The sequence below is a fragment of the Bos taurus genome, chromosome 4 (genome assembly GCF_002263795.3).
Source record: "Bos taurus isolate L1 Dominette 01449 registration number 42190680 breed Hereford chromosome 4, ARS-UCD2.0, whole genome shotgun sequence".
Lineage (NCBI taxonomy): Eukaryota > Metazoa > Chordata > Mammalia > Artiodactyla > Bovidae > Bos > Bos taurus.
The window spans coordinates 104,983,209-105,000,801 of NC_037331.1; the positions used below are offsets into that span (position 1 = coordinate 104,983,209).

At 41.4% G+C, this 17,593-nt stretch overlaps 1 protein-coding gene across 1 annotated transcript in view; it reads left to right on the top strand.

Moving 5' to 3' along the window:
• WEE2 (WEE2 oocyte meiosis inhibiting kinase) overlaps positions 1-16,441 on the top strand; it is a 28,115-nt gene extending 11,674 nt beyond the window's left edge. The window contains exons 4-11 of the mRNA XM_002687075.6: positions 454-626; positions 2,003-2,124; positions 8,332-8,478; positions 9,074-9,181; positions 9,313-9,398; positions 10,237-10,407; positions 11,276-11,418; positions 14,988-16,441. Coding sequence (XP_002687121.1) covers positions 454-626; positions 2,003-2,124; positions 8,332-8,478; positions 9,074-9,181; positions 9,313-9,398; positions 10,237-10,407; positions 11,276-11,418; positions 14,988-15,144 — 1,107 coding nt within the window. The 3' untranslated portion in view covers positions 15,145-16,441. The remainder of the gene's footprint in view (positions 1-453; positions 627-2,002; positions 2,125-8,331; positions 8,479-9,073; positions 9,182-9,312; positions 9,399-10,236; positions 10,408-11,275; positions 11,419-14,987) is intronic.
• The last annotated feature ends 1,152 nt before the right edge of the window (positions 16,442-17,593 follow it).

Genomic DNA, 17,593 nt, shown 5'->3' on the forward strand with positions numbered 1-17,593 from the left:
TATTGCACTTAAGATGAAACATTAGCAGCCAGAGTGTGAGACAAGTAAGCAAGAGGCAAAGCGAGGTGTTCTGTTTGGCATCCTCCTCCAAGAGCCCGTCACTCCTTTCTGCTGAGGACAGTAGCTCTGGCTATGGGGGCAGTGTTCCTTCCAGGGACAAACAGAGGGAAGAAGACCCAGGCAGAGGAAATAATACAGAGTAAGATTTAATAAGTTAGCCAAGAGAAATGTCGGTACAGCGTTGTATGGAAGGCTATAAAGAGCACAGAGAAGGTAGTCAGCAGCTGTGGCAGGGCGGTGGGAAAGGGGTGCTTCTTGCCACCATGAATATTGACACAGACAGAATCCAATGGATTTGCCTCAAAAGTATTTTTGGAAACTTAGGGAAATTGAGGGATATAATATGCCTTAATTTTATTCTAAACTATTTCACTTTTTGCTAAAATATTTCAGAGATGTGTCTTACGAGAAACCAACATGGCTTCCCGCTATGAAAAAGAATTCTTGGAGGTAGAAAAAATTGGGGTCGGGGACTTTGGTACAGTCTACAAGTGCATTAAGAGGCTGGATGGATGTGTTTATGCAATAAAACGCTCCACGAAACCTTTGGGAGGATTATCAGATGAGTGAGTACCTTTAAAATGTACTAGAAATACACACTTGGATTTATCAAAACATTTTCAATAAGAGCACTGATGTCATTTGCTACTGTTAAAAATTCAACCTTACCACTGAAAGTTGTCTCACATTTGTAACCTTTCTGAATTTTTAAGATCAGAGATAAGTTATTTCCTGAAATATACCATGAGCAATTGGAATTGTGTTGTTTGTTTTGTATTTCTCATGGCTTTTACTACTGGTCTTACTACTATTTTTTTTTTTTTTCTCTAATGAATGGATTTAGGAAAGGATCTTCTGGTATCTGTTTAGTTCATCAGAAATACTACCAAGTTATTGTTAACTTACTGGTTATCTCTACTTTGTATTAATAATAAATTCAACAGTCAAGTTTGAAAAACTCCAAGCCAGGAAAAACTAACAAAAATTTAAATTTCATTCCTAGAACTAATTGTTCAAAAGTTCTTCCTTTTCACAAGGAAAACAAATATGTTCAGATTCAGCCATTGCTTTTTGTGAACTCTGGGAGATATAATACTAAAATGCCGAATCTTAAATTAGTCTTTGGAATTCTTCGTTTATATACTGAAATCGATCAAGCACTGCATTTTGCTTCTTTTTTTGTGTGTTGGATTTCCTATTCCATGATGGATATCTGTCTTCAGGACTGTCCCTGTGGCTACATCATACCAGCAGAGTTTAGTATTGACTATAATTAAGGCTTCCCTGTCGGCTCAGTGGGTAAAGAATCTGCCTGCAATTCAGGAGAAACAGGAGACCTGGGTTCGATCCCTGGGTCTGGCAGATGCCCTGGAGTAGGAAATGGCAACCCACTCCAGTAATCTTGCCTGGAAAATTCCAAGGACACAGGAGCCTGGCAGACTATAGTCCAAGGGGTGGCAAAGAGTCGGACACGACTGAGCGACTAAGCACACACACAGCAACTGTCTAGCTTTCACAGGGATGGTAGAGGGCCCATCGCAATATCCACAATCAAGCACATTTCTTGTTAAGCCCATCAGGGATTTTAGATTGTGAAAATTAGAATCAAAACAAGTCTGCTCCTGAGGTAACGGACACCTAAGATGCCTCTCTACATATATCCTGTTCAATGAAAAAAACCGTGGACTTGGGCCCAGGACAACCAGGGTTCTGGTCTTAGATCTGCTATCACCAGCTCAACTTTGGGCCAATCACTTAACTCCTTAAAGGCTTCATCCTTGTTACTATATCATAGAGAGGAGTTACAAACATTAAATGTGATAAGATAGTAAGTAAGCAAGCAGTGAGCATTCAACAAATGTGAATAATGCTTCATATCTCATCTTTAAAGAATTTGTATGTGTATTATTTTCAGTTTCCTCAATGCTTTCCCACCTCTTAGGACTCTGGCTATGCATGAAGTTTATGCCCATGCGGTGCTGGGACAACACCCCCATGTGGTGCGTTACTACTCTGCGTGGGCAGAAGATGACTACATGATCATTCAAAATGAATACTGCAATGGTAAGTATGTGGGCTCATATCTATGGAGAGGGAGGATTAGCTTTTAAGTCTTTGGGAAAAAAAAAAATCTTTGCTTTCTTCTTTTACTTAATAGCAGGTATAGCAGAATCATATCTAAAATCTGTACTACTGTTTTGCTTGGAAGCAGAGAGCTGGAGGAAATGAGTTGAGCTGGAAAGGAATTTCAGGCTTATGCTGTAAGGTGCTTCTTTCAAAGCTGGTGTGTAGTTGGTACATAGGACCTATCACGTCCTTCACACTTTAATTAATACTTAGAAAACTTTTATGCTAGTGGTTTGAATGGTAAATCATCTTTTTACCATTTACTAGGTGCTCTAGAAGAGGTAAGCCATAGTCTCTACTATTTTGGAGGAGGGAGTGGTAAACTTACATAGCCAACTTCTGATTAATTTGAAAGTGGATTCCTGTGTTTGGGGATTGTTCATGTTTCTCGCTGCTTCTTACTTTGGAGCTTTAAGTGTTCTCACAAGAGTAGGGGCATGGGATGGGGTGCTGGGACTGAAATCTAGTGACTTCAGATACATCCTCCTAGGTCCTTCAGGACTATGTATACACAGTAACCAGTAAAACTTCTTTCTGGGCTACCTAAATCACAAAGTGTGGTCCTTTGGATTAACATATTTCTAATCCATGATTTAATAGTTCTTATCTATAATTAAGGGGTTACATAACAGCAGTTATGTATTGTTATTCTTGGAAATACATTTTCATCAAAACATCTAGGGATATAGTAGGAAAGTACTACCAATTGGATAGAAGATCATCATCGTTTTACGATGCATCCACATTTTGCAATCCATATTTTAGCCCCAGTAATACTGGATAATGGCATCCCCCCAACATATACACCTGCCCTGAGTTTTTTTCTTTTTTAATGGTACAGTCTGACTTTGGGTAAGTTTAGTTATCACCAGATAGCTTGGCTTTTGAGGATAGTGATCAGTGATAAAGCTTCAACACTGTATATAAGATTACTTTCACCAGTAGGTAAGTAAATAACATTATGAGATGCTAGAAGCATAGAAAATGGTACACATATTCTACGAGATAATAAATTGGCATCTTCCTTGTTATTTCCTTATAGCCTGATTTCCCCATAGCCTTACTTGTGAACTTCATGAGTTTTTTTCTTTAATAAGCTCACCCCAAATCCCTTTTTATAATAGTTTCTTTGGGTTAAAACGAAATGGACCCTTTCCTTATACTTGTAATTGAGTAGTTGAGACCTTTTTTTTTAAAATCATCTCTTAATTTCTTCTTATCATAACCTGAGAGTCCCTATTCTTTTTTTCTTCCCTCTCTCTATAGAGAAGATTGATTTTATTTCCGTAACATTTACCTATTTACAAAGATAATATCAAATTTAAAAATCAGTCAATAAAGCAAAATTAACAAATTTTAACCTGTGGGCAATGTAAAATTTTAACTGGGGCAATGTAAAAGTTTCAAATTTTCAAAAAGAATAAGATGAAGCAATCTATTACAAAATCATCTCATTTTTTTCAACATTTGAATATCTTCTTTGGGCTTGACACTATATTAAGCTTTTGGGTGCAAAATCCTGTAGAGTGAGGTAAGTCCTTACTTCCAGAAGCTTTATTCCATTTGCTCTCTTATAATGAGCACACCAAGTGGCCAGAGATGGTGAATATGGGCAAAGGTAGCAGGGTGTGGTGGGATGGGCCTGGGCTTTAAAGTCGGCAGACTGGAGTTCAAAGCCCAGCTCTGTCACATAGCTGCCTGCCATGCAGGAGACCCCAGTTTGATTCCTGGGTGGGGAAGATCTCCTGGAGAAAGGATAGGCTACCCACCCCAGTATTTTGGGGCTTCCCTGTGGCTCAGCTTGTAAAGAATTTGCCTGCAATGCAGGAGACCTGGGTTCGATCCCTGGGTTGGGAAGATCCCCTGAAGAAGGGAAAGGCTACCCACTCCAGTATTCTGGCCTGGAGAATTCCATGGACTATGCAGCCCATGGGGTCGCAAAGTGTCAGACACGACTGAGTGACTTTCACTTCAGTTCAGTTCTCTCAGGATCACTGAGACATCATTTAATCTCATTGAGTAATGAGACAGTAGTATTTACCTAACTGAGTCATTTGCGAAATTATCAACAGTGTATGTCAAATGCTAGCACATCATTAAGTCCAAATACATAGTAAGAACATGGTAATACTTGTTATTAGCATAGCCTGAGAAAATGTCATGAAGGAGCTAAGACTTGAACGAGACCTTGCAGGAGGATTCCTTGAGTTTATGGAAGCAGAGGGAAGACCAGCATGCAGGCTAGAAGCATGGACTGGGCTTGCGTCTGGCCTAGTAGATAGAAAGGAGACTAAACAGGACTGAGCTGACCCCGTAGGAGGAAGTCAGACCAGCAAGGTGAAGTGTGGGAAGCCTGTAGTGGGCGTTGAAAGCCAGCTAGTGAGTGTGGACTAGATAGATGTAAGATACTATGGGAAATCAGTGTTTGTTCATTGTGGTGCTTCAGCTAACTTCACTCTGCTGCTGCTGCTGTTGCTAAGTCACTTCAGTCGTGTCCGACTCTGTGTGACCCCATAGATACTTGCCAACTCAAACGTAACTGAGATTTAGCAAATGTAATTCACATACATTGAACCTTTCAAATGTGAACTGATAATGGAAAATAAAGCATGCTCTTTTGTGGGACTTCCTGGGTGGTACTAGTGGTAAAGTACCCCACAGGCCAATGAAGGTAGACGTAAGAGACACAAGTTTGATCCCTAGGTCGGGAAGGCCCTCTGAAGGAGGGCTCAGCAACCCACTCCAGTACTCTTGCCTGGAGAATCCCATGGACAGAGAAGCCTGGCAGACTGCAGCACATAGGGTCGCACAGAGTTGGACACGACTGAAGTGACTTCGCACATTTGCAAATCTTGTTTGTCGTTTTGGATAATCCATGTTGAGACTTTTCCCGGTAGTGGTGGTGGTTTAGTCGCTAAGTGGTGTCGGACTCTTGTGACCCCATGGACTGTAGCCTGCCAGGCTCCTCTGTCCAGGGGATTCTCCAGGCAAGAATACTGGAGTGGGTCTAAGTAAAGGATAAGAAATCCAAAGTATGTGTCAGGTAGCCGGTGCTTCTTTCCTTCTGCTCCCACATTCTCTCTCTCCCGCTCTGTCTCACCTCTCCATCCTATGTCCTGTTTCCCCATACCCACCCTTACCTACCCATATCGACCCAAGCCCCTCTACCCAGCCTCTCATAGCAGTCAGGGTGGAACATGCACGGTTACGGTTTTAACTTCAATTATAAATTAGGTGATGTAGATAACATAGATTTTAACTGTGAGAGACTACCAGTCATCTGATTTGCCTCTTGTCCCTCATAAACCCTGAACCAATCACAAGTTTCCACCCTCTCTGCCACCCTAGCCAAGGTCCCCTACAAGGTCACCTCTGGGCCAGCCTCAGAAATCTGAGGTCTCCAGTAGCTGGCTGATTCTGCAACAACCAGGATTCTAACCGGCTCAGCGCTGGATAATTACTCTCTCCCTGTGCGTGTGTGTGTGCTCAGTCGCTTCAGTCATCTCTGACTCATTGTGACCCTATAGACTGTAGTTCCGCAGGCTCCTCTGTCCATGGGATTCTCCAGGCAACAATACTGGAGTAGGTTGCCATGCCCTCCTCCAGGGGATCTTCCCGATTCAGGGATCAAACCCGTGTGTCCTACATCTCCTGCTTTGGCAGGCAGGTTCTTTACCACTAGTACCACCTGGGAAGCCCAATCTCTCCCTAATCGCAGAGTATTCTTGTGATGTCTTCTGGCGTAGAAGTTTTACAGAGCACGATCCCCTAGAATACTGGTTCTCACATTTGCTCAAGTGATGTGACATCCAGAAGTTGGAACACCATGAATACAGGTTATATTTTCCCACCAGATAAGGGACAATTTTACCAGCAGAAAAGTAGGCTTGTGTCATTGGCAGCAAAGTAGCATAGTGAGAATACAAATACATAAATAAGACGTGCTGTTGAACTGTTGGCCTGCTTTTTGCATTTCATTGTCAGAAGGTATTTGCTATTTCTTTGTTTTGGCATCTGTTAGGTCTTATGAGCAGACAGGAAAACAAGTATATGTTTTTCTGAAGTATCTTTTCTCCTACCAAGTGGGGCGAGTACATTTATCTAAAGGAAGGAAGTCATCAACTCATCTCACAAAGATGGTTTGAAAAGAACTGCCTGGGAGCTGGCTGTATTCCTCCTAGGGCACCTCCTAAGGCACCGAGCCAACGCCAGGGGCTACCTTGGGTTAAGGAGCTAAGGCTTCAGTGCACCCGGGTGAGATTAGGAGGGATGAAATTTATAGTTCATTCAGTATTCTATGTCTGTAAATGCATGAAAGTGAAGTGAAATGTGTTAGTCACTCAGTCATGTCTGACTCTTTGTGACTCCACAGACTGTAGCCCACCAGGTTCATCTGTACATGGAATTCTCCAGGCAAGAATACTGGGATGGGTTGCCATTCCTTTCTCCAGGGGATCTTCCCGATCCAGGGATGGAACCCAGGTCTTCTGCATGGCAGGTGGATTCTTTACCATCTGAGTCACTGGGGAAGCCCCCTGTCAATGGATACTTCTTGTTAATACTGTTTAGTAAAGAACAGTTCATTATGCTGTTCTATAAGTGTGTGGACAATCAGTTTTAGCTCAAGCAAAATAAGGATATTCTAATACAGTAATATGAATGAATACTTTTCAGTAACTTCTCTTCTACTGTTTTATCACTTGGCTAACTTTAACACTACCTATAGAGATTCTAAGTAATTGAAAGTGCTGCTATCACTGGTCTAGTTCCCCTTACTAAATACCTAGTTCCCCTTACTAAATACCTATCACACTTCAGGGGATTAGAAATCCCTCCACTTATAATCTAAAGGAACATATTAAAGGAATGCTAAGTAACTTACGATGCTTATTTCTTTCCATACATTTCATAGGGGCCTTCACTCAGTCTTTCCCCTGTGTTGCCAGGATAGACATTCAGTTCAGAAAATACTGATTACATGCCAGACCATGGGACAGGAAGGATGAATGAGCTGTGGGCCTGTCCTAAAGGAACAGCCAGGCTAGTGGAGACCCAGGGGCCTCGATGCAACCTCCCTTTTCCTCCATCACATCTCATAAACTCATCTGAAACTTCACCTCAAGGTGGCTTTGTTTATAATAACCCCAATGTACTCTTTATTTATTCTTCCTTTCTAATGTCATCTACAGTTCATAAATTCTTTCCTAAGGTGATTCCCAGGGAAAAACAAAAACCTTCTACTTTAGCCCTTTTTTTTTGTTTGTTTCTGAAAGGTGCTGAATTTGCCTTTCTGAATTTATTTGAATGTGGCAGTTCAACCTTTACATTCAATTTTACGTAAGAGAGTTTTAAATATAGATTTCCTTAAAAGTACAGTTACCATCTCAGACCCTACTGCTCTGATACACACCTGAAGGGGGGATTTACAGGCCTTATAACTGATGGGGGTCCCAGAATTCCCTAATTTGACTGAGGAGGCTACAGACAAATGCTACTTAATGAATCAAAAGGTTGAGAAGCATTCTAATGCCTTAGGGCAGGGGCGTCTGAGGTCAGGTAGTCAGATGAGCTCAGGGCTTATCTTTTTATTGACGACAGTGATAGAGTTGCTACAAACAGTGGCTCAAAGAGGGTTTAGGTGTACATGGAGGTTTTATATTTTCTTTGGGTCATCCATCATTAAATGTTCTTATTTCGTGATATATATTTTAATGGAAGGAAACTTGAAATCAATTACATTAAAGTTACTAATGGCCTATAATCACTAGCTTGACACCAGATTGGAATTATTCATCGACACCATAGTAGCTATATGACTAGGCCTGGCTGATCTTCTGTTGATAACAAGGTAAAGCTTTTTAAATGTTAGTTGGGGGCATACTCAAGGCAATAGAGCCACATATTGGTTACCTAGGATATAGCATTTTCTTTTCCTCTTTAAAGAGGAAAGCCCTTATTCTTTCCAATATGTTTGTGGTATAGACAGGGAGCTGATATTATGTTTCACACCGACACTGAAGCAGTTTAGACTTGTTCGACTGAGTTCATTCATGAGGAATGTATTGAATATGTACTAGGCTTTCACATATAAGATTCACACTTTTTTCTCTCACTTGGTGGGGCTATTCTGTTGTTCTTTCCTAGGTGGGAGCTTGCAGGCTGCAGTAACTGAAAACACAAAGTCTGGCAGTCATTTCCCAGAGCCCAGACTCAAGGACATCCTTCTACAGATTTCCCTCGGGCTCAAATACATCCACAGCTCCGGCATGGTGCACCTGGACATCAAGCCCAGTCAGTCCAGCTCTCCTCTGCTCCTCTGGCCGTGTTGAATTCCTTCCCCATTGTTGTCAGAATCTGTGCCTGCATGACTGTCAAAGAGGCTGTTAGCTGGCAGAATCCCTCCACGTCCCTCTCCCCCTGCCCACATTCCAGTTAAACAGCTTTAACTACTTTCCCATTGCGCCAAGAGGACAGAAAGAAAAGACTCCCAGATAGTGAAGCCCAAGTATGAAAATAAGTATTGAATTTACTGCATAGATAAGAGACTGCATCCTGACTGTTTACAACTAGTGGGTTAAGGCACTCATGCATGTGAAATGCAAGGAAATGTTGTTACTATCCTGTGTTGTTGATTATTTCTTTGTTTTGAGGTCACCAGCCTCTTCAAAGAGGTTTGAGGTTTAAGTTCCACTGAAATAGGTATTATCAATCACTGAGCTGTTTGGAAGTAGTGTGAGAGATTCCATGGAGGAAAAGAAACCTTGGTAGTCTTGTTACCTGCACACACAGAAGAGGAGGAGGATTGAAATGTCATTTACAGAAAAGAATCTCTGAGGTGAAAAGGTTTAGGAATCATTCCTTACTACAGTTCTGTATTTTTTTTCAGGTAACATCTTCATTTGTCATAAGATGCAAAGCGACTCCCCCGTAGTCCTGGAAGAGGCTGAAAATGAAGCTGATTGGTTTTTCTCTGCTGATGTGATGTATAAAATTGGTGAGTCTGTGTTGTAACTTGATTGGTATACTCTTATCCTACAAAATGTATGCTGATGACTCTAATCCGTTTATTCCAGTTTTAAGAAAAACATGCTTTGAAAGAACTCTACTTCTTTTTTCTTTTTTTAGGTGACTTGGGTCATGTGACATCAATAAGCAATCCCAAAGTGGAAGAGGGGGACAGTCGCTTCTTGGCTAATGAAATTTTGCAAGAGGTATAGATTTGGAGAACAAAGGGTTTTTAATAGTCCCTTGAAATGTTTGCAAAGAGGGTGGCTCAATCAATGGATTAATCACCATTTTTACTGTTTTTTTGTAAAGGTCCTTTGCTATTTCTAATATTTTTTAGAATTTTTAGCATTATGAATTTCCTAGCAGGAAGGAAGCCTTTATTGGTCCAACCCAACCTTTATCATGCGACTAACCTTTTGACAGCACCACCAGTCTTGGTCACTGAAATGGCCTTCAGTTATTGCTCATCTTTTAACATGTCTATGAGTCTGGCCTAGGAAAGATATAACTTTCTACAGGATGATAGCTGGGGGAAAAAAAAGGAGTCTTTCCTCTTTATGATCAGTCAATCTAAGTTTCAAGCCTCTTTGAACCTGAGAGAACAAAAGAGTGCTGAGATTCTGCCTCTGACTCTTCAGGGCAGCATATTTTTAAAAAAATTTTATTTAGTTTTTAATTGGAGGGTAATTACTGTACAACATTGTGATGGTTTCCGCCATACATCAGCATGAATCAGCCATAGGTACACATACATCCTCCCCCTCCTAAGCCGCCCTCCCACCTCCTTCTCCATCCCACCCGTCTAGGTCATCACAGGGTACCAGCTTTGGGTTCCCAGGACCAGGGCAGTATTACTCAGGTGGACTGATGCCCTGTCCTCTGTCTTCTCTAGAAAGAGACTACCAACCATAGCAGATACGACCTCCCCACTGTGTTTGTTTAAGGTCATGCGCGTTCAAGCAACTCTCTTACCAGTTGTGTTTTAGACTAGACACTCTTCACTTGGCAAAGTAACCAGCCTTCCTGTCTTCTGTTTTGAAGAATTATCAGCACCTCCCCAAAGCAGACATATTTGCCTTGGGGTTGACCATCGCGGTGGCTGCAGGAGCAGAGCTGTTGCCCACCAACGGCACCGAGTGGCATCATATTCGTGAGGGGAACCTTCCAGACATTCCTCAGGAGCTCTCCAAGGAATTCCACCAACTACTCGAGGTGCTGTCTCTTGTGAAGAAAAGATGGAAATGTCTTTTTATTTTTTTTAATGTAATGGCAAATAGATGTCCACCTATTTCTGTGTGTAAATCATTCTTAGAGTTAGTTGATACTTATACTTACTGAGGAGCTCAGTGTTGGTTCTGTGCTAGGTAATAAGTATATGCTAATTCATTTAATTCTCACAACAGTCCAGAAGGTGAATATTGCTATTCCAAATGCCAGTAAAGGAAGACTGAGTTTCAGCAAAATGTTGTGACTTGCTCAAGGCTACATACTAAGTAGTGGAGCAGACTCTGAACATTGCTCCTCAAATGGAAGGGTCAGTGTTCTCTTCATTATTTGAAACTAATTGCTGTTTACAGTTAGGTATATTCTACTGTATTCCAGTCATCGTAGGCTATAGGCATCCTCTGAAGATAAAGGCTATAGGAATACTGTCATGGTGGGATATCCTTAATTAATCTTAAGTGAAAACTGGACACATGGTGGAAGTGAGTGAGCTGAACTAGCAGTTGGGTAACCCAGGTTTTAGCCTTGGTCCTGTCAATAACTTGGACAAGCCACTTTATCTCAGGACCTCAGTTTCCTCTCTTGAAAATTAAGGCATTAGACTAGTTTATCATTCAGTTAGCTTTAAAAGCTGATACTTGAGAAAGTCAAAGGTATGGATGATGGATGCTATCACATATGGATGGTATTTCTGTCCTGGGTGGAGCTAAGTTTTCATTTATTTCTTCCCTTTGCACAAAAGAGAATTGAGTTTCAAAAAAACCCACCAGCAGAAGCTGGGTTGGAGTTGGTTGGGTGGGGGGATTTTCCTAAGAATGAAGCTTCTGTTTCCTCCCTTTTGGTCCCACCTCATCAGAGCATGATCCACCCTGATCCAGCAGAGAGACCGTCTGCAGCAGCTCTGGCCAAGAGTCGAGTCCTCTGTCCCTCCCTGGGGAAAACAGAAGAGCTTCAGCACCAGTTGAACTTGGAAAAGTTCAAGACAGCCACACTGCAAAGGTAGATTTTTGGATGCTGGGGTTGAGGAAGAACCTATTTATGTGGTACTCACAGTGACACAACTGGTGTGGTGTATCTTTTCTATGGATTCAAGTGGAATCCAACATTGTGACACAGAGGCTCCTGCTCACAAAGAGGGGCCCTGTGTAACAAGGGGCTGGATGCTCTGTGAGTAGACAGCTCGAGAGAGACAATTCCAGTTAATGCAAATGAATGCAAGGAAATACTGGTAAAGAAAAATTAGGATTCTAAGTGACAACAGTATTCAAGTAACTGGTAGATGACTACCCAAAGTAAGATAACCATAACTAAGGTGGGAAGAGACCCATTAGAAGTCCATTAAATCATGGGGCAGACAGATATTCTGTCTTGATTGTTACAGAGCCTATGGCTGATTCATGTTGATGTATGGCAGAAGCCAATGCAATATTGTGGAGCAATTATCCTTCAAGTAAAAATAAATAAATTAAAAAAACAGCAAAAAAAAATTCTGTCTTGACCCATGTTTAAGACAGAGGTATTTTTCTAAGCCTAAGGAAGCAATCCTATTTCTTATGCATGTAAGCTTGTATTCATGCATGCATTTATTAATCTATTCCTTCATTTAACAAGTAGGAATTAATTAGATAGCATGGACCTGGTATTATAAAGGTCAGGCAGTGATGGTTGAGCAGGATCCTGAAGGCATTTTAAAATAATCATTACATCCAGTGAATTGTTGAAAATATAAAAGGAGATGAAAAGACCCAGCATCAGGGGCATTTCCAATGAGTCAGTTCTTCACATCATGTGGCCAAAGTATTGGAGTTTTAGCTTCAGCATCAGTCCTTCCAATGAATATTCAGGACTGATTTCCTTTAGAATGGACTGGTTGGATCTCCTGCAGTCCAAGGGACTCTCAAGTGTCTTCTCCAACACCACAGTTCAAAAGCATCAATTCTTCAGGGCTCAGCTTTCTTTATAGTCCAACTCACATTCATACATGACAACTGGAAAAACCATAGCTTTGACTAGATGGACCTTTGTTGGCAAAGTAATGTCAGTTTTTTAAATATGCTGTCTAGGTTGGTCATAACTTTTCTTTCAAGGAGCAAGTGTCTTTTAATTTCATGGCTGCAGTCATCATCTGCATTGATTTTTGGAACCCCCCCAAAATAAAGTCTGCCACTGTTTCCACTGTTTCTCCATCTATTTGCCATGAAGTGATGGGACTGGATGCCACGATCTTAGTTTTCTGAATGTTGAGCTTTAAGCCGACTTTTTCACTCTCCTCTTTCACTTTCATCAAGAAGCTCTTTAGTTCTTCTTTGCTTTCTGCCATAAGTGTGGTGTCATCTGTATATCTGAGGTTATTGATATTTCTCCCGGCAATCTTGATTCTATCTTGTGCTTTGTCCATTCTAGCATTTCGCATGATGTACTCTGCATATAAGTTAAATAAGCAGGGTGACAATATACAGCCTTGACATACTCCTTTTCCTATTTGGAACCAGTCTGTTGTTCCATGTCCAGTTCTAACTGTTGCTTCCGGACCTACATATAGGTTTCTCAAGAGGCAGGTCAGGTGGTCTGGTATTCCCATCTCTTTCAGAATTTTCCACAGTTTATTGTGATCCACACAGTCAAAGGCTTTGGCATACTCAATAAAGCAGAAGTAGATATTTTTCTGAAACTCTCTTGCTCTTTTGATAATCCATGGATGTTGGCAATTTAATCTCTGGTTCCTCTGCCTTTTCTAAATCCAGCTTGAACATCTGGAAGTTCACAGTTCACGTACTATTGAATCTGGCTTGGAGAATTTTGAGCATTACTTCACTAGCGTGTGATATGATTGCAATTGTGTGGTAGTTTGAGCTTTCTTTGGCATTGCCTTTCTTTGGAATTGGAATGAAAACTGACCTTTTCCAGTCCTGTGGCCACTGCTGAGTTTTCCAATTTTACTGGCATATTGAGTGCAGCACTTTCACAGCATCATCTTTCAGGATTTGAAAAAGTTCAACTGGAATTCCATCACCTCCACTGGTTTTGTTCGTACTGATGCTTCCTAAGGCCCAATTGACTTCACATTCCAGGATGTCTGGCTCTAGGTGAGTTATCAGACCATCGTGATTATCTGGGTCATGAAGATTTTTTTTGTATAGTTCTTCTGTCTATTCTTGCCACCTTTTCTTAATATTTTCTGCTTCTGTTAGGTCCATACCATTTCTGTCCTTTATCGAGCTCATCTTTGCATGAAAAGTTCCCTTGGTATCTCTAATTTTCTTGAAGAGATCTCTCGTCTTTCCCATTCTGTTGTTTTCCTCTATTTTTTTTACACGGGTTGCTGAGGAAGGCTTTCTTATCTCTCCTGCTATTCTTTGGAACTCTGCATTCAAATGGGTGTATCTTTCCTTTTCTCCTTTGCCTTTAGCTTCTCTTCTTTTCATAGCTATTTATAAGGCTTCCTCAGACAGCCATTTTGCCTTTTTTGCATTTCTTTTTTTGGGGATGGTCTTGATCCCTGTCTCCTGCACAATGTCACAAACCTCCGTCCATAGGTCTTCAGGCACTGTCAGATCTAATCTGTCTATAAGATCTAATCCCTGCAATCTATTTGTCACTTCCACTGTCTAAAATATACTTAAGTCCAATTTCTTTTGGATACACAGTCCATCTTAGAATGATTAGCTTTAAAGTCCTCCCAGATAATTTCTTGGCAATGAGTTGTGGAAACTCTAATAAAGACTTTAGTGAAGTAATCCTTCCTTGTAAGCAATTTCCTAATTTTTTTTTTTTTTGCGCTATTTCTGCTAACAAATACAAATATATATGCTGTCACAGGACTATAAGTATTCCTTATGGTGTGGTGTGTATATCTGTGAAGCTGGATGTGGACGCACAGGTGTGTGTCATCAGTCCTTCCCAGTAGTGAGCACCCATCATGGAGATGAGGCAGACACCTTCTTGAAATTGTCTAGACCAGGGGCTGGCACACTCTTCTGTAAGACCAAGGTAGTATTTTATCCTTTGTGGGCCATATGGTCTTAGCTGCAATGACTCAACTCTGCTGGAGTGATATGAAAGTGATCAGAGACCATACAAAAATGAATGTGAATGGCTGAATTTCAGTAAGACTTTATTTACAAAAACAGGTGGCAGGCCAAATTTGACCCATGGGCTGTCCTTTGCTGACCCCTGTAGAGTCATCTCCTTATTTCTCTTTAATTTTAAAGATCATTTATGCCCCAATCAGTAGAATTCTGGAGAAGTACCACTCTAGTACTCTTGCCTGGAAAATCCCTTGGACGGAGGAGCCTGGTAGGCTGCAGTCCATGGGGTGAAGAGTTGGACACAACTGAAGCAACTTAGCAGCAGTAGAATTCAGCAAGGCAAACTTGCAATGTGTTGAGGCACTTGTGTGCTAGCCCTTTCTAAAGATAATCACAGGAGTTAATTTTCTATTCTGTGTATCATTCATGCTTGTTTTTATAAATACTGAAATAAAAAGAAAAATCTATACTGGTTTTGATCATAAATATCATCTCTAATTTAGGACCGAGAAATGTACACTTTTCCTTTTTCATTGTCAGGGAACTGAAAGAAGCCCAGCAGGCCCAGTCCCCCAAGGATGGCCACAGTGTACCCGGGGTCTCTGATACCCCCACCGGGTTAAGAAATGCCAAATGTCTGGTAGGAGGAAAGAGTGCCAAGTCTTCAAGCTTCACCTCGGGGCAGACTTCCCCATAAGAATGTCTCTCCAATCAACTTACTCTTTATCCCCAAAATAGATACTGGCTGTGTCGACCTTTCTTGTATAAAGGGAGGAACTAACAGACTTGAGAGGCTGAAGATTTCAAGAGCCACCCTAATTTAGCATTTTCAGCCAAGATCCTATAGCCACCAAGGCTTCCTAGCAGCACCAGTGGCAGGTACTACCATTAGCAGCCATTTTTCTTCTCTTGTTACATCCCTAACACCACCTGTAATCAGCTCAGTGACTCCTCAGATTTGCTGATGGTCAACAGGAAAGCATGGGCCTCTGAACTGAAAGCAGCCGCCCCCCCACTCCCCCCCAGCCCCTGCAGCCTGTGGACTACGAGGCTGCCCTACCTACCTGCCTACCAACCAAGGATCCCAGGGACTCTCCTGGCACACAGAAAGAAAGTCAATTTTGTTTAGAGTTGAGGTAGCATTTTTGTAAGGAAGTATGCCTGGATTTCAACAACACTTCCCAGGGTAGGTGATTTTATTCCTCAAAAAATTCTCAGTCGCTTTGAGAGAGTGGTTTTCCTACTGTATTCTCTGAACGGAGACAATCCCTTTCTCTGATACTGTTTTTACCAAGTAAATGACTTCACTATGTGAGGTAGGTAGAAATAAGACTCTATGTGACTTGAATTTCTGAACTGGCTATTAACTTATGGAACAAAAACACTGGCTAGAGGGTTTGAGGGAAATCTGATGTGGTTTGTTGTCCCCCAATCTATTTGCTTTGATTCTCTTGTAATTGTTATAATGGATTTTGATTTTTCTGAGTGTTACTAATTTCTCCTGGATTTTATGAAAAGTTGGCTTTGATTCCTGTGATTTTATCCTATTTTATCCAAATCCTTTACTCTGAATATATATTCAAAGGAAATAGAACATTTGTAAATAAAGTTTTTTTTTTTTTAAATCTTGTCCAAAGCCAAATAGGAATAAAGCACTCTTCTTTGTAAATATGTAACTAACAAAGACTGAGAAATGCATGTTGGAAACCACAGTAGGTAGGAGAGAGAATTTAGTAGGCTAGGGCTAACAGCCCTTGGCTTTAAGGTTCAGTTTCACAGCCTTCACAGCTAATAATGGCCAGGCTATGACCCAAAATCATGTTGGTCACAAAAGCATTTGAGAACAACTAGTTGTGTCTTTTAATGATGTTACTCCTGTTGTGGCTTATAGGCTTTTTGGCTACCTTATTTTCTTCTTTCCCTTAATTTTTAAAAGCAAATTAAGTTTTAAAAATTGAATAAACCAGTGAACAAATCATCACATCATTCTTATGTTTTGGAGTAGCAATTTCTTCCCTGCAATTAAATGAGATATAGTGCTCTGTACTGCCCATTGACATTTTAAAAAATTAGTCTTTATTCAAAATTTTTTTCTGTATACACTTGTGTATTTTATTTTTATTTATTTTTAAAATATATTGGAATATGGTTGATATTTAGGTTTTCAAATTGAATTTATGTCTTGCCTCCCTGACAATAGCCATGTCCCTTGCAGTATAGTGCAAGGTCAACCACACTTTGTGATTTATAAACAGGTATATTATTGAGTAAGCAATGTATTGGACTTCCCAGGTGGTGCAGTGGTAAAGCATCCACCTGCCAATGCAGGAGACACAGGAGACCAGTGTTTGATCCCTGGGTTGGGAAGATGCCCTGGAGGAGGAAATGGCAACCCACTCCAGTATTCTTGCCTGGAAAATTCCATGGACAGAGGAATCCGGTAAGCTGCAGTCAAAAGGGTTGCAAAGAGTTGGATATGACTGAGCAACTGAGCACAAGCAATATGTAGCCCCAAGTTCTGTGGCTACACCTGTCTTCTTCAAGTGAAGTGAAAGTGGCTCAGTCGTGTCCACTCTTTGCGATCCCATGGACTATACGGTCCATGGAATTCTCCAGGCCAGAATACTGGAGTGGGTAGACTTTCCCTTCTCCAGGGGATCTTCCCAACCAGGGGTCGAACCCAGGTCTCCCGCATTGTAGGCGGGTTCTTTACCAGCTGAGCCACCAGGGAAGACACTGACAACTATTACTAGGGCCTGTGACCCCTTCTCTACAGTGTTCTTCAGAGCCTCTTCTAGCACCTGAATGGATCTGATGCCAGACTGTTGGTTTCCCTCCCTCCCTCCCTCTCTCTGCTGCGCTCCACGGTAGCAGGAAGTCACCAGAAGAGCAAGAAGCTGCATAGACACTGCACGTGACACGGACTGGGTCTTCTCTGGGCTCAGGGCTTAATCTCTTCCATTTCAGTTGGAAGTTGACCCCTGGCCTCAGTGAGAAGCTCCATCCTCAGGCATGAAGTTCTGTTCCTTAAATATGAACACTGACAATCAGGTGCCAACAGATCATCTTGAGTTTAAGAAACCTTATAAAGAAATACTACTGGGCTTTCCTGAGGCTTCCCTGGTGGCTCAGTCAGTAAAGAATAC